The following is a 22,908-nucleotide window of genomic DNA, read 5'->3' as shown; positions in this document are numbered from 1 at the left end:
TAAACCCTGATGCAGGAGATGTGGAAGCCTGATGTCCTACACCACCAGGTTCAAGAATAGCTACTTCCCTTCAACCACTTAATGGAAGTTAGAGAAGTCAATGTTCATGCTATTAGGCATCCGGTGCTCCCAATGTGGCCTTCTATATATTGGCGAGACCCAACGCAGGCTGGGAGACCATTTCGCAGAACACCTACGCTCTGTCCACCAGAGAAAGCAGGATCTCCCAGTAGCCACACATTTTAGTTCCACTTCCCATTCCCATTCTGATATGTCTATCCACGGCCTCCTCTACTGTAAAGATGAAGCTACACTCAGGTTGGAGGAACAACACCTTATATTCCGTTTGGGTAGCCTCCAACCTGATGGCATGAACATTGACTTCTCTAACTTCTGTTAATGCCCCACCTCCCCCTCGTACCCCATCTGTTACTTATTTTTATGCACACATTCTTTCTCTCACTCTCCTTTTTCTCCCTCTGTCCCTCTCACTATACTCCTTGCCCATCCTCTGGGCTTCCCCGACCCCCTTCTTTCTCCCCGGACCTCCTGTCCCATGATCCTCTCATATCCTTTTTGCTAATCACCTGTCCAGCTCTTGGCTCCATCCCTCCCCCTCCTGTCTTCTCCTATCATTTTGGATCTCCCCCTCCCCCTCCCCCTTTCAAATCTCTTACCAGCTCTTCCTTCAGTTTGTCCTGACGAGGGGTCTCGGCCCAAAACGTCGACTGTACCTCTTCCTATAGATGCTGCCTGGCCTGCTGCGTTCACCAGCAACTTTTGTGTGTGGTGCTCAGTATAGTTTAGCAACACTATGACCACTTTGCACTAACATGGATTTTGTTTCTTTTTTAAGAATCCAAATTGTATTTTTGTAAAAAAAATTGTGTATAATATGCATAATTTATGTTTTTCTTGTGAATGCTGCTCACATGATACTGTGTGCCTGTGATGCTGCTGCAAGTAAGTTTTGCATTGTAGCTGTGCATATATGAACTTGAGCATTTAAAAAGAAAGACAACTTTGAGTAACACATACAACAGGGGTCCCCAACCTTTATTGCACCGCGGACCAGTTTACTATTGAGAATATTCTTGCACACCAGCCGACCGGGGGGTGGTGGTGGGGTGTTAATCACGACCGGAATATAAGTGATAAGTCAACTATAAGTCACTTATAAGTGGCTAATACACTCAATTTCATTTCTAAAAGGGTTTATCTAATGAATTTAATATTAAACACACAGCACATGTTTTCCTGGCATGAATATAGTGATAAGTCAATTATAACAGCGGTTCCCAACCTGCTGGCGGCGGACCAGTACATTGCCGCGAAGAATGCAGCGGTACAGCGGTGGCCGGAATGCACCCAGCACATCTTTAAGAAAAAAGCCGAAATAAACAAGCTAATTAATTAGGTGCCGCCCAGCAGGTAAATGTTGACCCAGATCAGAGGCGACACAATCGGCAATTAATTAGCTTGTTTATTTCGGCTTTTTTCTTAAAGATGTGCTGGGTGCGTTCTGGCTACCGCTGCACCGCTGCATTCTTCACGGCAATGTATCAGTCCACGGCCCGGAGGTTGGGGACCACTGAATTATAAGACACTTATAAGTCAATAACATCATAACATTTTAAGTAACGTTTGGATATTAAACACACAGCGCATATTTTCCCCGTATGAACATATAAAATTATTGCAACACACCAATATCGTTGAATCAGTGAGAGCCCTGGGCTTGTTTCCCTGCAACAAGACGGTCCCATCGAGGGGTGATGGGAGACAGCGATACTCGAAGGAGGTTCCTTATGTCCAGTCTATTTCACAATTTAGTTTTCATTGCATTCATTGCAGAAAACTCCACTTCGCAGCAACATGATGTTGGAAATGGAAGCAACGTTTTCAGTGCTTTTGTGGCTATCTCGGGATATCCAGCCTTGACTTTGATCCAGAATGCCAGCGGAGATGTTATGTCAAACATACTTTTCAGCCCACCATCATTTGCAAGCTCGAGGAGTTGATCTTTTTCCCATGTTGACATGGATGATTCACCGGGGACATTCACAAATGGGTCACGGACCACTCCTTTGCACGTCTTGGGTCACTGATGACCTCGCGTGCGTTCAACAGTGGGCGTGACAGGGAATGAGGAAAGGTGCAGCTGATTCACATCGTTTCATATCGCCAAATCATATCATTTCCTCGCGGCCCCGTAGCACATGCTTTGCGGTCCGGTAACGGTCCGCGGCCCAGTGGTTGGGGACCACTAACATACAAAATGCAGGTCAGACAGCATCTATGGAAAGGATTAAGCAATTATTGTCACAGGCCAAGGCTCTTCTTCAGAACCGGAAAGGAAGGGGGAAGAAGCCAGAATAATAAGATCAGGCAGAGGAAGAAGTACAAGGTGGAAGGTGATAGGTGAAGCTAAGTGGGTGCGGGAGGGGAGGATGATGTAAGAAGCTGGGAGGTGATAAGTGGAAAAAGTAAAGGGCTGAAGAAGGAGGAATGTGATAGAAAAGGAGAATGGACCAAGGGAGAAAGGGAAGGAGGAAGGGTGTTGGAGAAAGTGAGGAGAGAAGAGGTAAAAGGGCAGCTAGAGTGGGGAATGGAAGAAGAGGGAAGGGTGAGGGGGAAATCAATGTTCATGCCATCAGGTTGGAAGCTACCCAGATGGAATATGAGGTGATGCTCCTCCAACCTGAGAGTGGCTTCATTATGACAGTAGAGGAGGCCATGGGCTGACATGTCGGAATGGGATTGGGGATTGAAAGTAAAATGGTTGGCCGTAGGGAAATCCTGCTTTTTGCGGATGGAGCAAAGGTGTTCGACAAAGCGGACCCCCAACTCGTTTTTCTCCACAGCTTCCGCCATCTTCAATAGGATCCTATCACCAAACAAATTTTTACCCCCTCCCCGCACTCCTCACTTTCCACAGGAATTGCTCTCTCTGTGATTCCCTTGTCTGTTTGTCCCTCTGCACTAATCCCCCTCTTGGCACTTACCCCTGAAAGTGAAAGAAGTGCAACACCTGCCCATTCACCTACTCCCTCGCCTCCATTCAGGGCTCCTAACAGTCCTTCCAACTGTGGTAACATTTCACCATTCAGGGCCCCTAACAGTCCTTCCAACTGTGGTAACATTTCACCTGCAAGTCTGTTGGTGTTGTCTATTGTGTCCGGTGCCCCCAATGCGGCCTTTTCTACATTGATGAGACCCAACGTAGCCTCACAGTGCAGAGTATCTTGACTGGTGGCTTCATGGCCTGGAGTCGAAACATCAAAGCCCAGGAATGGAAAAGTCAACAAGTGGTGGATCCAGCGCAGTCCGTCGCAGAAAAAGCCCTCCCCATTACTGAGCACATTTACAAGGAGCAATGCCACGTGAAATCAGCTCCTGAACCAACGTGGGTAACTTCACTCAGCTCAGCACTGAACTGTCTCCATAACCTATAGACTCAACAACTCAGTATCATTTATTTACTTCATTTTTACTTATTATTTGCACCATTTGTCCTCTTTTGCACTTCGGATGTTGCTAGTCTTTATTGTATAGTTTTTCCTAAAATCTGTTGTATCTTCCTGTAAATGCCTTCGAGAAAATGAAACGAATCTCAGTGAAGTTTATGGTGACACATTCATACTTCAATGATAAACTTAGTTTGAACTTAGATAACCCAAAGTAAATAGAGTCATGGAAAAGCACAACACAGAAACAGGCCCTTTGGCCCATCTAGTCCGTGCCAAATCATTTAAATCTCAAGAACGATCCAAAAGCAGACTTCATGTGAACGGGAACAATGATAAATATCCTTTGAATACCAAATGTTCTCTGAAATTAAAATAAAATTGTTGAGTGGCCAAAAACTTTGAGTGACTTCAGTCTTCACTACAGGCTGGCCATAATTTCAGTTTCTCTATTGCTAGTTCTCCTCCAAGTTACACAATGTCTATGAACAGTTCCTTCTCATCATTCTCTCTCATTCTGGAAGCCCCTCCCCAACAAACCAAAAGGAACACTTCCACCAGAAAGACTCAGTAGTACAGGGTGGTGACTCACATCATCTTCACAAGAGCAATATGGGATGGGCCTGCAAAGCTTGCACCCTAGAGAATGAACAAATAATTTAAAAAATTAGTCATTTCTCTAAGGCACAGGAAAAATCACAGATTAAACAAAAAGATGTCCATCGTTCATGAAGGAGGTCACATGTTAAGAAACAGGCTCACCATGACTTTTCTCGAGACTTCTGCAATGGTCCACATATACAGGTGCAAATCAGAGCCTAGTTATTGACATGACAACATTCTTAAAGAATTGGCATTGTTATAGCAACAATTATTGTCCGCAGATATACATTTGCTTTGTGCGTTCATAGAGATTGAGATTTATTGAACTTTTGAGAGCACGGAAACCACCCCCCACTTTGCTAATCATTTCAAGAAGCATTAATAGAATCATTTTATATTTTGCACAGCAGATTAATAAATAAAGCACAATATGCAATCTCAAAATTAATTATTCAAGGCAGACAAACACAAGTTAATAAAAGAACTTATTCAGGAAAAAGATCCCTTGCTACATGAATAGATTCCTTAAACACATGTATTGCATCTCCCCCCTCCAACGTTCGGTCTTTTGCTTTGTTCAGCTGCCCAGGTAGCCATGGTGCTCCTTTTCACTGATGGGGGAACACTCTAATCTCTGCCTGAAGGTGACCAAGTTTCCAGTAAAAAGGCATCTTCTGCCGGGAGTGTGGCCGATGCCCACTATTGGAAGCTGTGTCATCCTGAAGGCCATGTCTCTGGCAGAAGAAGTATGTCACCAGCACTTCTATGTAGAGACATCTCTGCAGGTCCAAGGATCACCTGGTGGGCATGGACTCAATCCCACCTTCTCAACTGGAAGACTTAGAACTGTGGCTGGGATCCAGTGTTTCCTCCTGCCCCAAAAGAACATGGACTCAATCCCACCTTCTCAACTGGAAGACTTAGAACTGTGGCTGGGATCCAGTGTTTCCTCCTGCCCCAAAAGAACATGGACTCAATCCCACCTTCTCAATTGGAAGACTTAGAACTGTGGCCGGGTTTCCTCCTGCCCGAAAAGAAATCCAGCTTCTTGAGGGACTTGGCAGCAAGGCCAGAGTTCCAACTGGCCATCTGGTTCCATGGAACAGGGATTAAGCGTTGGTTTATGAGCAGCTCTTGGCCCTTGCAGGAAAACACCTCAGACAGTGCCCAAGCTTTTGCTTCCAACCCCTGTCAGTGTGCTGCCCAAGCAGGGACCTAGACCAGTTGCAACAGGTCTACATTGGATGCAGTCTCACTGACTCACCACTCAGCCTTGGTTCCCCTGAACAATAGTAATTCCTATGTCAGGCTGCTGTTAATAAACAGCTCAGTGTTCAACACAATCATACTCTCAGATCTAATCAACAAGCTCCAAAACCTGGACCTCTGTACCTCCCTCTGCAGCTGGATCCTTGACTTCCTCACCGGGAGACCACAGTCAGTGTGGATCAGAAATAACATCTCCTCGTTGACAATCAACACTGGCGCACCTCAAGGATGGATACTTAGTCCACTTCTCTACTCCCTCGACACTCACGATTGTGTGGCTAGGTACAGCTCAAAGACCATCTATTAATTTGACACAACTGTTGGCAGAATTTAAGATAGTGACGAGAAGGCGAGCAGGAGTGAGATAGGTAGATTGATTGAGTGGGGTCACAGCAACAATCTGGCAGTCAGCATCAGTAGGACCAAGGAAATGATTGTGGACTTCAGACAAGGAAACACACACCAACCCTCACCGAGGGATCAGAAGTGGAAAGGGTGAGCAGTTTCAAGCTCCTGGGTGCCAACAACTCTGAAGATCTACCCTGAGCCCATCATATTGATGAAATTACAAAGAGGGCACGACAGTGGTCTGAGGAGAATTGGTATGTCACCTAAGACACTCGCAAATTTCTACAGATATACCGTGCAGAGCATTTCAACCGGCAGCATCACCACCTGATGTTGGGGGGGGGGTGGGGAGGTGGTGTGGTGCAATGCACAGGATCGGAAAAAGCTGCAGAGAACTGTAATCTCAATCAGCACCATCATGGTCACTAGTCTCCCCAGCATCCATGACACCTTCAAAAGGCGATGACTCAAAAAGGTGGAATCCATCACCCAGGACATGCCCTCTTGGGTTTTTGCTGTTTTTAAATGTCCTTTTTATGATGTAGGACTTTGAGCCCTTCAGGTCTACCCCATCAGCAAGTTGTTTGTTGGTGAAGGAGATGGACTTGATGTGGACCATGTTGCTGCCTGCTGCAGGAAGGCATCGGAGTTGCTGTGCAAGGGCGGCCGTCATTGTAACGGCAGGTGATCATCTTGGACATTTCTCTTGCAATCACAACAGCCTGTTGGCATTGATAATGCAAGGTGCAGCAGGCCCATTCCCTTTGTTTATTGGTGCAACAGATGGGGGGGGGGTGCATTGCCTCAGTTGTAGTGAGAACTAGGCCTCAAGGTGCAGGCTTGCTTGCTGCTGCAGTCCAGGAGGCAGTGTACTGCAGCGCCTGTACTGGGTTGGGGCTGGCCTGTCCCATTGGTGCTGCCCTCAAGTGTTCAGTCGGTGGAATGACAAGTTTCGTCTGCGACTCTGTGGACTGATGGGAAGTACACCATCAAGTTGTGGGACATAATCACTCAGTGACTTGGGCTTTATATTATAAAACCAATAAAGGTTTAATGAAGGCCAAAAACTAATTTCCCCCGGGATCAATAAAGTATGACTATGACGATGACTATACATACCTCACACACATAGTGTGGTTGTATGGTTGCTTTCTATCTTGAATGTGCTGTGTATGTTTTGCACCTTGGTCCCCTTTGGTTAGGCTGAATTCATGTATAGTTAAACTTGATTTGAACTCCTCTCATTGTTACCATCAACAATCTGAAGACACACACTAAACGCTTCAGGAACGGTTTCTTCCCCCTCTGCCATCAGAGTTCCGAACAGACAATGAACCTATGTATATGCTAATTACAATTTATAGTGTTTATTGTTACATATTACAACGCACCACTGCCGCCTGGCAACAAATTTCATGACATGTGCTAGTGATATTAAACCTGATTCTGTCTGGGCTTCCTCAGTGGGACTCGGGTATACCCCCATATGTACAAGGCTCTTCCAATTGGCTAGAAATTCTGCAAATGCTGGAAACCGTGAGTAACGCACAAAATCCCAGCAAGACAGGCAGCATCTATGGAGTCAAGCAGAAAGCAGAACTTCCAGTCCTGACGAAGGGCCTCGGCCCGAAACGTCGGCTGTTTATTTCCCTCCATACATGCTGCCTGACCCGTTGAGTTCGTGCAGCAATGTGTGTGGGGGGGAGACTCTCTCTCTCTACGATTACCAGGCCGTTGACCGGAACACACGGGCATCTTGAACAGGGTTGTCAGACCGTCCACGGACCCACCTTGCTGCCACCTGCCGGCTCCCGGCTCCGCACTCGACTGCGCAGGTGTTGAGTTCCTTTCCGGCCGAGGGGGTGAGAGGTCAAACATCCGGGTGAGGCCGCGCTGCCACGTCTGGTTCCTGTGCCTTAACATCCGGGAGCCGCTGCCGGTTACGGTGTAAACGGGCGGTTTCTATTCGACCCCCGGCCCCCGTTTCCCGAGCCTCTCTCCTTCCGGACGGCCCCGGCTCCGCGAGAATACTGAAGGCCTATCCGAGCCGGTATGTGGGCCAGCCTGTTGCTGCAGCTGCTGTGGGCCCAGCTCCTGTGGCCGCTGGTCCGAGGCTCCGAGCTCACCTTCGAGCTCCCGGACAACGCCAAGCAGTGCTTCTACGAGGACATCATACAGGGCACCAAATGCACGTTGGAGTTCCAGGTGAGATTGCCCGGGAGAGTGGAAATCAGCCTGGAGGCTGAGGAATGAATGGAGGTTGACGGGGAGGGAGGAGAAACTGCAGGGAGTGAGGTGGAGGGGGGCAGTGTGATGAAAGAGATTTGGGGCGTAGAGAGCGATAAGTGGGTAGTGGAGATTCAAAGTAAGATGGTAGCGGGGGTGGGGGGATTGCATTGGGTAACACCACAGGAGTTTTAGAGGAGCTGTGAAGACCGAGATAGGCGGGGTGTTGGGGTGGGGAGAGCGAGACAATAGGGTGCGGGGGGGCGGACTAGGGAGTGAGACTACAGGGGGTCTGGAGGGAGGCAGACGGCCGGGGTGCAGGGGGTCTGGAGGGAGGCAGACGGCCGGGGTGCAAGGGAGGTCTGGAGGGAGGTAGAAGGCCGGGGTGCGGGGTGGGGGGGTCTGGAGGGAGGTAGACGGCTGGGGTGCAGGGGGGTGTCTGGAGGGAGGTAGACGGTCGGGGTGCAGGGAGTCTGGAGGGAGGCAGATGGTCGGGGTGCAGAGACTCTGGAGAGAGGCAGATGTCTGGGGTGTGGGGGGCTGCAGGGGAGGCAGACAGCTGGGGTGTAGAGGGTCTGGAGGGAGGCAGATGGCCGGGGTGCAGGGGTGTCTGGAGGGAGGCAGACAGCTGGGGTGTGGCGGGGGTCTGCAGGGTGTGAGTCAGCTGGGTTGCTTGGAGCAAGGCGGTGAGGGGAGCAGGGTTAGAAGACTGCAGACAGTGAGGGTGTCAGCTGAAAGTGAGGCAGCAGGGTGTTTTGGGGGGCTGCAGAGAGGTTTGTACAACGGGTCAGCGGAGTGCAAGGCTGGGGGGGTGGTCGGTAGAAATGAAGTATGAAGAATGTGGAGAGACTGGTTTGATAAGGAAGGAAGAGAGGATAACAGTTCCCTGGGGGAAGAGGTGTTGGAAGGGAGTGGTAAGCAAGAAAAGAAGTGGCATTTTTGAGGCGAACCTGGAGCAGAAGAAAAGGGGCATGCTGGTTGCTCAAGGTGATATGTCTGAGGTGTGGCACCATTTTTGGGTATAGTGTGTAAAACATGAGATTCTTTGGGGTTGCAGGTCCAACGAAGGATGTTTTTTTTTCCTGTATTCATGTTAGTCAATAAGATTTGGCATTCTCTCTTAGGTACCTGGACTTCTCAGTTTGGTGCTTGTTCTCTGTAACTGAGAGATTGCAGAATGCAAGGCTTAAATGTGCATTGTTAAATGCAAGTTATAACTCTTTAATCAGGCATTCGGTCACCTGGAATGCTTTGAATCTGTAGTGAATATTTCTACTTTTCTGTAGATTAGATTTCTACTAATCTGTACCTAATTAACCTGCTAGTTGAGCTTCTGTAGATGGCAGGGGTGCAGGGGGTCTGGAGGCTAATGGCTCCAATGGTTTCTCTGTCTTACTGAAAGTTTGGGTTACTGGCAATCCTTGGACACCCTGCGTAACTTGGGAAGTTTCTGTTCTCCAAAAGAGCAAATTTGCTGCTGGGAGGAAGAAGATTGTGATCCCAACTTTGTAGACTAGAGTGTTTCAACCTGGATATTGAATACAGCATAGAAGAAACATTTCTGGTGGTCAGGTTAATGTTACGTGTTATCTTGAATACAGTGAAGAACACTGTAGAACTGATTGCCTCACGGCCTAGTGTGGAGGTCACAAACAAGAGAAAATCTAAGATGCAGGAAATCCAAGCAACATGCACAAAATGCTGGAGGAACTCAGCAGGCTAGGCAGCATCTACGGAAAAAAGCACAATCGATGTTTCGGGCTGAAACCCTTTGGCAGGACTGGAGGGAAAAGTGTTGTGGAGTAGATTTGAAAGGCGGGGGGATGGGAGGGTGAAACTTGGTGGGGGAGGGCAGATGATGCAAAGAGCGAGGAAGATTGGGAGACTGCTTTGTCACGCATCTATGCTCTGTCCTCCAGAACAAGTGGGATCTCCCAGTGGCCACCCATTTTAATTCCATTTCCCTTTCCCATTCTGATATGTCCATCCATGGGCTCCTCCACTGTCGTGATGGGGCCACACTTAAGTTGGAGGAACAACTTATATTCCATTTGGGTAGCCTCCAACCTGATGGCATGAGCATCGATTTCTTAAACTTCCAGTAATGCCTCCCCTCACCCCACTTCACCATTTCTTATTCCCTTTTCCCTCTCCTTGCCCGCCCATTGCCTCCCTCTGGTGCTCGTCCCCCTGCTCCTTTTTATTTTCTTTCTTCCATGGCCTTCTGTCTCTTTCGCTAATTAATCTCTGAGCTCTTTGCTTCATCCCTCCCCGTGCAAGTTTCGCCCATCACCCGGTGTTGCTCTCTCCCCTCCTCCCACCTTTCAAATCTACTCCTTACCTTTTTTTCTCCAGTCCTGCCGAAGGGTCTCGGCCTGAAATGTTGACTGTGCTTTTTCCCATAGATGCTGCCTGGCCTGCTGAGTTCCTCCAGCATTTTGTGTGTGTTGCCAGTATGGAGGTTCCAAGGCACAGGATGCAGGAGGTTGTAGTCAGCCAGCTGTATCGTAGGTACAGGCTTTCCCATCTAGAGGGTATCTTCAAAAGGTGGTGCCTCATCAAGGTGGCATCTGGCATTAAGGATTCTCACCATGTGGGCAATGCCCTCACCTCATCAGGGAGACGGTACAGGCGCTTGAAGGCACACATTGAACAGGATCTGCATCGTGCAGTGGAACTTTATGTGGTCTTGCAAAAATAGAAAGGAGGTGTTCGTTTTGATACTTCCAATAAAGTGTCAAACTAGAAACCTATTTTTATTTTGCCACTGCTGAACTGACATAACCTAATAGGTCCAGCACTGTAAAACAAAACGAAACGGTTTTGTTTGACTTTCAGCACTTTCGATCACCTCTGAATTTGAGTGGCAAGATAGGAATACAAGAAGTGGAAGGAGTGTTAGGTCATGTGACCCTCTAAGTGTTCACCATGATCATGGCTTCTACCCACATGCCATTTTCTTGGACTACCCCCATTCTATCCATCTGTTTTGATAGAATTCAATAGCTGAGACATCACAGCTCTTTCTGGTGGGAAGTTCCAAAGATTCACCTCTTGAGTGGACAAATTTCTTCCCATCTTGGTCTTAAAAAGCCCATTCCTAATTCTGAGACTGGCCCTGGTTCTAGACTCAGCCAGATGAGGTAGCTTTCCTGCATCTATTTTGTCAAACTCTGGAAAACATTCGTAAGTTTCAATAGGATTTTCTCTCATTCTTCTAAACTTGGAAGTACAGTCTAGTTGTTGTAACCTCTTTATGGTGCAACTACATCATCCTGGCTTCGAGTCCCAGTGAATGTTTGTTACACTTCCTCAGTGTCAACTCAAATCTCTATGAAATAGCAGCTAGATGTCTTTATTCATATCATTTTCTCGTAATAAGGGCTAACATGGCAGTTGCATTCCCAACTACTTGGTGAACCAGTATGTTAGCTTTCAGTGACATGCATATATGGGCATGTCGCCAGTTTGACTCCATTTCTGTAGTGGTAGTTAAATAAGGCTATCTCTGTCACTCAGTTAGCTACTCCCACATGGAAGGACCCCACATATTATACACACGTTATCAATAAAGTTCAGTTGAAGATCCTGCAGGCGGGCCTCCTGTGTGTTCTGCACTCTTCCCCCAGTACTGAACACAATTTACGACAATCTACTTTTCTGTCTTGTGCACCAAAGTGGATGACTTCGCGTTTGTCCACATTGTATTCATGTGCTTCCCTACTCTCTGAGCTTTCTGCGTCCCTGGATGTCTCTTTACATCCTCCCCCTTCACAATCCCACCTAGTTTTGTATCAACTTCAAGCATGGCTATGTGATATTTGATATGCTGTAGATTGGAGACAAGTGTTTTATGTTAACCCAGTAGTCATGCCTGGCCCCTCAGAAAGACCTTTTTTCCCCAATTCACTATTTTCTGGTAAGTGGTGGTAGTTTACCACCACCTTCCTTATTTCTGTATGCTCAAGTTTGTTGGCCAACTTCCGATGCAGGGCTCAAATGCTCCCTGTGTTGGTTTTCCCCTTATCTATTCCAACTGTCATGCCTTGAAAGAGCTCAAATAGATTAAGGAAATGTGATTTTCTTATCACATTTGCTGACTTTGCATCATCTTAACTATTTTCTGTAGTTTCTTTAAGGATTCCAGCAATTTTCCACAGATGCTCGGGTAATCTGTTGGCGATTAGTTGCTGACTCTAATTGGCAGGGGTCATTTCAAAATGTGAAGACATTCAAAAGATGATAATCAAAGCTTGTGTTCAAAGCTGCCTCTTTCAAAACTCTGACATCTAGATCTTTAACTACTTGGGATTTGTCAATGAGTCAACATGGCCTTGATTGGCTAAATGGCTGTCTTCCCTCTCTGTAACTACATTTTCCTTGGGTGCACTTCCCAAAGATGTGTGATTAGGTGACTGCAAATGATCTCTATTATATATGGCTGGTAAGATTATTAGGGATGGTTGATGGATATGTTAAGGCTTGTAGGGAATAAGCAAGGAAGCGGGTTGGGTGGAAAGTTAATGTAAACTTGTTGGGTTGTCTCACTTAAGGAGGAAATATCAATCAGTTCCACAGAGCAAAGATCATTCCAGCCCCTGTACTGATGTTATACTTTATTCACAGTAGAATCTACATTCTGCTATTAAATGCACATTTAGATTACTGACCAAATTCTTTTTATTGTGAATGTTAGCTACTTGAGTATGGGGGAAACTTACGAAATTCATTCTGAAGAGACAAGGTACTTTTTAAAAAAAATTTTTTCTTCAGTTCTGCTGAAGGATCTCAGCCTGAAACATCAATTGTACTCTTTTCCATGGTTGCTGCCTGGCCTGCTGAGTTTCTCCAGCATTTTGTATGTGCTGCTTGGATTTCCAGCATTGCAGAATTTCTCTTGTTTTGTGCCTTTTATGTTGTCAGCTGAAATTTGTTACGAAGAATATTATTATAATTGAATCAAAACCTTTAGAAAATGAAGCAGCTCATGTTCACCAGATTTGTACCATAGTGGAATTGAGAAATAAGACCACACTTCAACATAGATGTGATGGTTTTGGGTTACGGCTTTTAGCTTACTAAATTCTTAACCAGTCAACATATTTGAAAAATCTTAAAGTGTCTTGGGTCTTTTCATTGTTTATCGAGCAGCAGGCAACAATAAGGCACTTTCAGTTTTAAATTTTACTTTGCCTTAATGTGCAGGTTATCTTTCCTTTATTGTCACATCTTTGAAGTTTAATGCACAAGTTTTAAATGTTTTGCATGTGACGAAGATTGAGGTGATGCAGAATCACTTTGTGGGACATGAGCTTACTTCAGCCCCTGTGTATTTGCATGTTGCAGCACTGACACTTTAGACTTAGCCATTTTGTTGTGTTTGTAGCTAGTACAGATGTGGAACTTTTCCCAATTTTTGTATCAGACAGCGTATCAGTATCTTTAGACTCTGGTATTCCCAATACCATATATATCACTCCCACTCCTTCTCTGCAACTTAAACATAATTGGACAGTCCCTTTCCCGATTCTGACAGAGCATTCAACCTGAAACATTCGATTTCTCTTTCTACTGGTTTGCCTGACTTAGTGAATCTTTCCAGCATTTGTTTTTATTTTCAGACTTTCAGTATCTCCAGAGTTTTGATTTTGCGTTTAGTTGTATAGTAATCTGGTTTAACAGAAGTTGTTAACTGAAGCTGAAATTTAACCTGCCACTGATATTTTTTAATGGAAATGTATTATTTTGTGTTGCTAATCTTTGACATTGCCTAACAAGTCTTGATATTCTAAATTAACAGGTCATCACTGGTGGCCATTATGATGTAGACTGTCGGTTAGAAGATGCTGATGGTGCTGTTTTATACAAGGAGATGAAGAAACAATATGATAGTTTCACCTTCACAGCTTCAAAAAATGGAACTTATAAGTTCTGTTTCAGCAATGAGTTTTCCACTTTCACACACAAAACCGTGTACTTTGATTTCCAAGTTGGGGATGACTCTCCCTTGTTCCCCAATGAAAACAAGATGGCACCACTGACTCAGGTATGAAAATGGGATTTTTTGGGGGGTATTTAGCCAATTTATTAGGTTCAATACAGTGATTTTTAGTACTTTCAACTTGATTTAGTAGATTTCCAAAAATATTCATAGATTGAAATTTTGGAGATGAAAATTGTGAAACTTTGACTAATTTGACTCAGCAAATTGAGTGATGTACTTTGTTAGTCTAAGCCAGTACTGCTCCTCTCAGATTTTACCTTCCTGATTTAAAAAAAAACCCCAAGGGTAACTTTAACCTCAAGTTGAGTTTGGTTAAGGTGAAATTTTAAAGTATTAATTGGAAGTTGGAACTCGTGTCTACCTCCAGACGCTGAGTAATCCTCTTTCAGGTGACTTTGGTCAATGAGATCTTTCTCTCTTATGAAAAGTGACTTGTGTTTTAGCTTTAACAGAGCTATTTTGAATTCATATTCCCTTGGTTTCCTAGATACTAGAAAGTTTAGCAGAAAAAGGGTGAGAAGCAATCTGTTCGTTTAATGCATTATTTAAAGAACACGAAGCAGACGTTGATTTAAGGTCAATGACTTTTTATTGGACTGGGGAAAGAGATGAAGAACATTTTTAAGATGTAGAGGAAGGGAATGTTAATGATAAAACGAATTGTACAAGGTAAAGGGAATGGAACAAAAATAAGAAATAAGTTAGCTGTAGAAATGTGTGAATGGGAATACCAGAATTATTAGCTGTAATACTTGCTCTCTTTTCGAATTGGTAAGGTTATAATGTGAGTTTAAAATTGGAAGCATTGTTTCTCAATTTATTTTACCAATGGAAATGCTCTGCATTATCTTCTGGGAATGTTATGCGTACACTCAGTGGCCACTTTATTTGGTACACTTATACATCTGCTCGTTAACACAAATATCTAATCAGCCAATCATGTGGCAGCAACTCAGTGCATAAAAACATGCAGATATGGTCGAGATTCAATTATTTTTCAGACCAAACACCAGAATGGAGAACAAAAGTAACTTAAGTGCCAGATGGGGTGGTTTGAGTATCTAAAACTGCTGATCTGGGATTTTCATGCATAACAGTCTCTAGGATTTACAGAGAATGGTGAAAAACAAAGCAAAAACATCTAGTGAGCATGGACAAAAACACTTTGTTAATGAGAGCTCAGAGGAGAATGGCCAGACTGTTTCAAGCTGACAGGAAGGTGACAGTAACTCAAGTAACCACGTGTCACAACATTGGTGTGCAGAGGAGCATCTCTGAACACACAACACATCACACCTTGAAGTGGATAGCTGCAGCAGCAGAAGGCGTGGTTGGTTAGTACAACACTTCACAGCAGCAGTGACCCGGGTTCCATTCCCACCACTGCCTGTAAGGAGGTCGTACGGTCTCCGCTGGGTGCTCCAGTTTCCTCACACAGTCTAAAGATGTACTGATTAATGGGTCATTGTAAATTGTCATGTGATTAGGCCTGGGGTATATTGGGGTGCAGCACGGTTCAAAGGGCCTGAAAGGCCTGTTCTGCGATGTATCTCAATAAATAAATAAAGACCACAAACGTACACTCAGAGGCTGCTTTATTAAGTACAGGGGATCAAGTCAAGCCAAGTTTATTGTCATTTAAATAAATGCATGTTTACCGCCAAACGAGACAACATTTCTCTGGACCAGGGTGTAAAGCACATAAGTACACATAACACAATAACTTTGGAAAGTAAGAATATAATCTACAAATGAATTATGCATAACTATAAAAGTGCATAAATTAAATACTGTAAGGTACAGAACAAATTAACTGGTGACACTTCGAATGTGATGTGGCAGGGAGTTCAGAAGTCTAATGGCCTGAGGGAAGAAATTCTTTTCCATCCGGACTGATATTGTTTTAATGCATCAGACTTTCGAATAAAGTGGCCACTAAGTGAATGTTCCTTGCTCAGTGGTTCAACTGTAATTAAAAGTTTGTTTATGCTTAAAAGTAATTTCCTGCAATCTCCTGAATAAAATAGTCAAAGCTCTGTGAGCAGATGAGATAAAATTTGATAAAAACAGCTTCAAATGATGCTGAGACCATATGGAAATGACAGGTACATACTCAGCATAGAACAAGGAGGCCATTCAGCCCATTGAGTCTATACTGGCTTTTAGCACAGTGGTACCATTCTTCTGCCTTTTCCCTTGTACCTTGTTCTGTTTTACATGCCAATGGCCTGCATGTTAGCGCACCAGTTCATCGATGGGATGTGGGAAGAAACTGAAGCTACTGGTAGAAGCCCCTCTGGCTCAGGAAGGATGTGTAGCTTCCACACACATAGCATTGGATGTTAAGATCAGATTGGGGTCACTGGAGTTCTAAGGGAGAGGGTAGTAGCACTAATTGCCCTACTAAAATATATTCATTTCAATTACTAATTCTAAATATTAGAAAAAAAACTATTCTCATCTACCATATTTACATTTCACTACTATTTGTGACCATGAAAATGGACAAGCTTAATGCATTGCCTTTACTACTTTTTCATGTGAGCATTTCTTGGGGAATCTGAAGATTGAAATGATGTATTTGATGTATGAAAATGCACATTACATTAGAATTAACATTTTTCAAAATATTTGTCCTTTCAATAATAAATCAGATGGAGTCTGCTTGTGTCACGATGCATGAAGCCATGAAATCGGTCATTGATTATCAAACCCATTTCCGCCTACGGGAAGCACAGGGGCGAAGCCGTGCTGAGGACCTGAATTCAAGAGTTGCTTTTTGGTCTATAGGAGAAGCTCTCATCTTGTTGGTTGTGAGTCTTGGGCAAGTTGTTCTCCTCAGGAGCTTCTTCTCAGATAAAAGAAGCACTTACTCGCGTTCATAACGGGTAGCCAGCCACAAGGCACATTTGCAGTACCCAAACGTTTTCGGTTCACTGACGTTTGATTACTAGGTCCAGAAATGCTGTTAAGATTTAATTCCTTATTGAAATGATTTTCTCTTCACTTTGGACTGTTCACTAGAGTAAATGTTCTGACTGAAATATTGTCATGCTACTGCAGCTCAATTAGCCAGATGTCTAACAGTTACAGACATCACTGGTTGTGTCCACTAGATGGCAAAGCCATTGACATTTAACTTTGGAGTAGTGATTCATTGTTCACGCGTCTTGAACGTAGTGAAGTAATGCGTCAGATCCCCTTGAAATCAATTTTGTGAAATTATGATTTGTGGAGTTTTCGACACAACCTAGCTAATATAAAGTTTAGAGAGGATCACTTATCACAGCTGCAATCTGTTAGGCAATAACTGTTTGAGATCCTAAACTATCAACTGCAACTCAATTGATTTTTCATGTGATTTGGTTTGTGATGTAACAGTGGAAATACTATGACATTTCTTAAACTTGATTTTCTTTGCATTGAGGAGCAACTTTTGTACTTTTTTTCATTGGATATGCGACATGACAGTATTTTGAAATCTAGTCAGGTTACATCATGTAAACTATTAAGCTGCCCCTTAAATTTTCAAATGTAACTATATTCTCAATGGAACAGCCATCTATAAAAGATTGGTGACTTGAAAAACAATTTGAAGGAAGAAATTATTTTATAATAAACTTTCTAGTTATTGCTTTAGCTTTGTGAAAACTCATTTGCTTTGTCTATGTCTAGTATGAAATTGCCAGGTGTTGAGTAAATCAAAGCTGTAAGGATTAAATGTGAAATTTGGGACTATTACATATACCAGGGTGTAAATTTTTTTGTTTTTTTTTTGTAAAGGGGATAACAGTAAATTGTTTGTGGCAAGTTTCACATTGGTTCAGTGGAAGTGAAACTTTAAGTCACATCTTTAAAAGAAAACACAGGTCTTATAAAGGCCAGAAAACAAAATTAATTAAATCAATTACAGACAGGCGTATTCACAAACCAGTGGCAGGTCTATGATAACTAGCATTGTTTTAATTGGGCAACTCTTAAGAGCTTTAATTAGGTTTTGTCTTTTTCTTCTTGTAAGTTTGGTGCACTGATTTGGCTTTGTCTTCTGGAATCTCCCAACACCTGACAGCTATGTGATTACTCATTTGGTTAATTTAATAGACTTTTTCTTGCACATCATTCATCCATTTTGACTACACCTACGGACATTTGTATGCTATAAGTGGTGCAAGCTCACCTATTGACTATAAAACCTATTGTGGCAGTACATTTGCCAGATTTACAAACCAGATCAGTACTTCTAATTGAATAGTAACTGTTTAAAATGTATACTTAGGTTAAATTCTTGTGTTAAACATTGTAGTCTGTTCCATTTAATTACAAATGTTCATATTGCACTGTAAATTCTGAAGCAATGAGAACTTAGTTTTATTTTGTATGGATGAAAACACAGGATTTGTTACAAATGCATAAATTATTGAAGTACAAGACATTGTATTGATGACCATTGTTTGCATTAAATCTTGTAGTTTAAACCACTAACCAAATGGACCCCTGACTAAATTCTTCTTCACTCAATTTTCAGATCTTAAAATGTAAACCTGTATTGTAAGTTTATTGGTAAATGTAAGAAATAGACTCAGAATTTGGACAACAAAAAATGTGCATCTGACTCCAGTTCTAAAAAAATATTTAAACATACAAGTGAATTTATTGTAAGTTGTTTAGAATTGTAATGCAAGACAAAAATAAATGAAAACTCACATGTATTGAGTTGATAAGTGTCAGACTTTCTTAAACTGCACACAATTAGGTTTAAAATTAGCACTAAAATACAAATAAATATCCTATGCAATGTGTAAAATGTGGTTAGCCCTGAATTGTACTTTGAATTAGAAACATTTCTGCTTTGATTATTATCTTGCTGAAATGCAAAATCCAGTCTCTAGCATGTAGAGTGTAGTCAAAGCTACTTATTGAATAACACACATCTAAATCTCTTTGTTCTGCTGTATATTTTAATTGGAAAAGAGAGATTTACTTCATTCTACCTTTGTCTCTTCATCCTGTAATTAGTACCGTGCTATACCAACTCATTTGATCTCTTCTCCCCTTTTGTTATTTCCTAGATCGTCATTTGCATTGGTTAAATATTAGCATCAACATTAAAAACTAGCTGTATAGTGAGCTGGGGAAACATTTCCTTTCATAAGAAGTGTGTTTGTGTATCAACCATGGCAATAATTTTAAATTTAGCAATAATGGGAATAGGTTGCTATCTCTGAAAATGTGTTCTTCAGTATGGTCCTTGCATTTTAATTCATGCACTTGTATGAACAGATCCTGTAGGTTAATGAGAATATTTTAAATTCAGTATTTTAATATGTAAAAATTATCTATATCATTTATATCTGTTGAGCTCTCAATTATTGTCCGTGCCCAGCTTCCTTGGAGCAGGGTTTTTCTTTTGAATGGTGAATGTACTTTTGCTATGGCTATGTGAAACCTGTTGTCTGCTCTTGGTCCCATTTGCATCTAAAACTTGCACACATAGCTTAGAATCAGTGAGCTCAAAAGGTGAAAGTGTCTGGTTCTCAGTGCTTTTCCTGGCTTTCATAGACTGAAAATTATGGGTTGCCCCACAGGAAGGTATGAAATCACAACAAGATTTTCGTAAGAGTTCCTACTATATGAAAAGTTAATCAATTTGAGATAATATGAGCAAAGACATTAACTGCTGTAGAAAACAAGGCAACGTTTAAAAACTTTCCACATAAGATTGGGCAAATTGCATTTCTCAAGTTCTCTGTACTACTTAGATTTGAGCAGGTAACCAACAGCTAGGCCCATGGTTGATTTTAAAAAGGACACTAATGGAAGAGGGGCACTGAGATCTAGAAAGAAGATTTCAAACTTGGTCAGAGGAAAGCTGAATAGGCTTCAAAGGAAGCAAGGAGTGAGAGGCCACACTTCCTACATGTTGAGCATGTGGGTTGTACAAAAAATATGACGTCAGACTAAACGATAAAGGTATTTGAACTTGTGGACAAACATTTTAAATTGGAGGTACTAGGTTAATGAATTGTAGGAAAGGAAATTATCCAGAAAAAATCACATGGAAATAGTCGAGCAGTATGCCATGTTTACGTGCATATTAGATTCAGGTTCCTTAATCACATGTATATCAAAACATAGTGAAATGTTGTTTGTTAACACAGACTACACCCATGGAGGTGCTGGTGGCAGGCTGCGAGTGTCGCTGCTCATTCCGGTGCCAACATAGCATGCCTACAAGCTGAGAGAGGATCTAATTGTGAAAGCAGGTTTTCTTTTCTTGTGATGGAAAGGATGGTAGGATTTGCAGGTCAAACAAGACTGAAGTTCAGAACAATTTGAGATGGTTGTGAAAGAATTTGCAGAGATCAAAGACTAGGCTTAATCTAGCAACTGCGGGTTGATTAGACTGTAGAGGGAAAAAGTCAGTGGCCAATTGTACTTATCAATACTCAAGTTATGTGCAGATGTAAAGCAAAAGGTGCAGAGGATCCTGTGGTTATAACTAGCTGGCAGAAGGCAGTCTCTTTTTGGACAGTGCCTCAAGATTAAAGATGATTTACATCTTTTCTTTAATTTTAGTGATATAGCCTCTGCAACTCTTGAGAGGGAATTCCTGAAATAACCACCCTCTGGAAGAAATTCCAGTGCACTATAGTTTTAAGTGATCAGCCACTTTTACATATGTCCTCTCATTTTGAGACTTCCCCCACTGTTGCCCAAACTTTCAGCATCTATACTGCAATGCATACTAGGACCCGAAATGTTTCAACAAGATCATCCCTCATTCTTGATTTCAAAGAATGCAAATCCAACTACTTCAGTTCATGATAAGATAACCATCTTGCCTCAGAAGTTAGCCCAATGAATTTTTTCTGGACTGCCTCAAATGCTGATATTTCCATTTAGGGAAATGGAATTGTGCTGAATTCCAGATGTAGCCTAACTGCAGCCTCCTTTACTGCTGGTTATGCTCTCATTGTACATTTGGATTATTTTGTATGGTGATGTGATGCTATATTAACCCTTGAGTCAACAGTACAACTTTATGCTTTGCATGTTGTCAGACCAGTTCCTCCTCTTCACAGACTAAGCTACTCCTTGAGCTGGGACCTTCACATAACCGATCTTGTGTATTGTCACTGATGACCTTGTTCCAATGATAAAACTCTTTGGATGTTTCAACTCCTGTTGTCTATCCCCAAGTACTTTTGACAATTGTTTCTTATTAGTATTTATTGATGATTAAATCAGTATTCTGTTTTGAGAATAATACCTTGTTACTATATTTCTTGCAGATGTGATGAATAATTTAACTCAAGTAATCTCCCTATCTCAAATTTAACACCATTTCAGGTCATTGTACCCCCCCACCCCACCCTGATATTTACATTTAGACCATAAGACAGAAGCAGAATTAAGTCTTCAGCCCATCGAGTCTGCTCTGATATTCCATCGTGGCTGATTTATTATGTCACTGAACCTCATTCTCCTGCCTTCTGTAACTTTTGATGTCCTGACTTATCTAGAACTGATCAGCCTCTGCTTAAATATATGCAGTGACCTGGCCTTCATTGACGTCTGTGGTAATGAAATCCACAGATTCTCTACCCTCTGGCTAAAGAAATTCCTCCTCATCTTTGTTCTAAGTGAGCATCCTCTCCACATTCACTCTCTTTAGTAGGTTTCAATGAGATCCACTCCCCCCCCCCCCAATCATTCTAAACTCCTGCGAGTACATGCCCAGAGAGCTATCAATTGCTCCGACCTGTTTATGCTTTCATTCCTAGAATCATTCTCATGAATTTCCTCTGGACCCTCTCCGGTGCCAGAAGATCTTTTCATGGATAAAGGGCCCAAACCTGCTCACGATACTCTCAAGTGTTGCCTGGCTAATGCCTTAAAAAGCATCAGTATTACATTCTTGCAAGTTTTACATTTACATTTGGAAGTATTAAATACATTCCTTTTCAGCATTCTCAGTAATTAGCATTATTTTCATTTTATTGACCATCATGCTACACCAGCTTAGTTCTATATATAATCAAAACAGGATACGGTGGGCAATGTCTGTGGGCAGAGGTATGATGGCACCATTCCAGGCCAACACCCCTTCATCAAAATTGAAAAGTAGGAAAATTATGCATGTAGAAATGGGGAGTATCTGAGATAGAATTAATACTGCAGTTGTCAAGATAACAATTGCTTTAAATTTATCAACAAGAGAACAAATTGAAACTTAAAAAGCTGGCAATATCTGTTGAGAGAAGAAAATGTTGTTTATCTGAAAGTGTTAAATTTGATATCAACTCCCAGGAACCCGAGTGGAAGCTGAACTGCTGGGCATCAAGTTTTATGTTTGATATTATTGGAGCAGGGTAGGAGGACAGACAGAGGTCAGGGGACAAGTGATAGAGCTAAAATGACATGCATATGAATTTCAAATTGTAACACATTGTAGCTTTAATAACATTGAAATATTGCTTTGGAACAGTAAGAATTTAAAAACAACAGTTGTTTCAGAAAGTGTTACTTAAACCTTTCTATTTAAAACATTACAATATATTTTTAAGCAACCTTGTATGAATAACAGGCCTTCAGAGAGATAGTTCAAATGAAGAGCAGATACATCATCAAGAAAGGAAAATGTAAGTTCAAAGTCCCCGACTCCAATTGGTCAGGGTTGGTTATAGAAATGTATTATTGTGTAGGTAGAAGCGTTTACAGGGATAGCTGGTTTAGATTGGGGGAAGTTTTCCTCCCTCCCAGAGTACTAATTTCTCAGATTCAGTCCTTCGCATCCACTTTAAACAACTGCATTTCTCAAGGTGGACTGCCCTTGGTTAAGAATGTAATGGCAGCTGATATACAAGTACTGAAACACACACACACACACACAATATGCTGGAGGTCAGCAAGTCAGGCAACACCTACAGAGGGAAATGAACAGTTGATGTTTTGGGCCAAGACCCTTCATCAAAACTGCAAGTGCTGCAG

At 42.5% G+C, this 22,908-nt stretch overlaps 1 protein-coding gene across 1 annotated transcript; it reads left to right on the top strand.

The window, feature by feature from the left end:
* The first annotated feature begins 7,551 nt into the window (after positions 1 to 7,551).
* Positions 7,552 to 22,437, top strand: tmed7 (transmembrane p24 trafficking protein 7). Its single transcript, XM_072281412.1, has 3 exons — positions 7,552 to 7,892; positions 13,714 to 13,959; positions 16,572 to 22,437. Exons 1-3 carry the CDS (start codon positions 7,740 to 7,742, stop codon positions 16,800 to 16,802), a joined length of 630 nt encoding a protein of 209 aa, XP_072137513.1. The 5' UTR covers positions 7,552 to 7,739; the 3' UTR covers positions 16,803 to 22,437.
* The last annotated feature ends 471 nt before the right edge of the window (positions 22,438 to 22,908 follow it).

Source organism: Mobula birostris, chromosome 17 (genome assembly GCF_030028105.1).
Source record: "Mobula birostris isolate sMobBir1 chromosome 17, sMobBir1.hap1, whole genome shotgun sequence".
Taxonomy (NCBI): Eukaryota; Metazoa; Chordata; class Chondrichthyes; order Myliobatiformes; family Myliobatidae; genus Mobula; species Mobula birostris.
The sequence above is the reverse complement of the archived record's forward strand: the minus strand, read 5'-3'. Positions and strand labels throughout refer to the sequence as shown.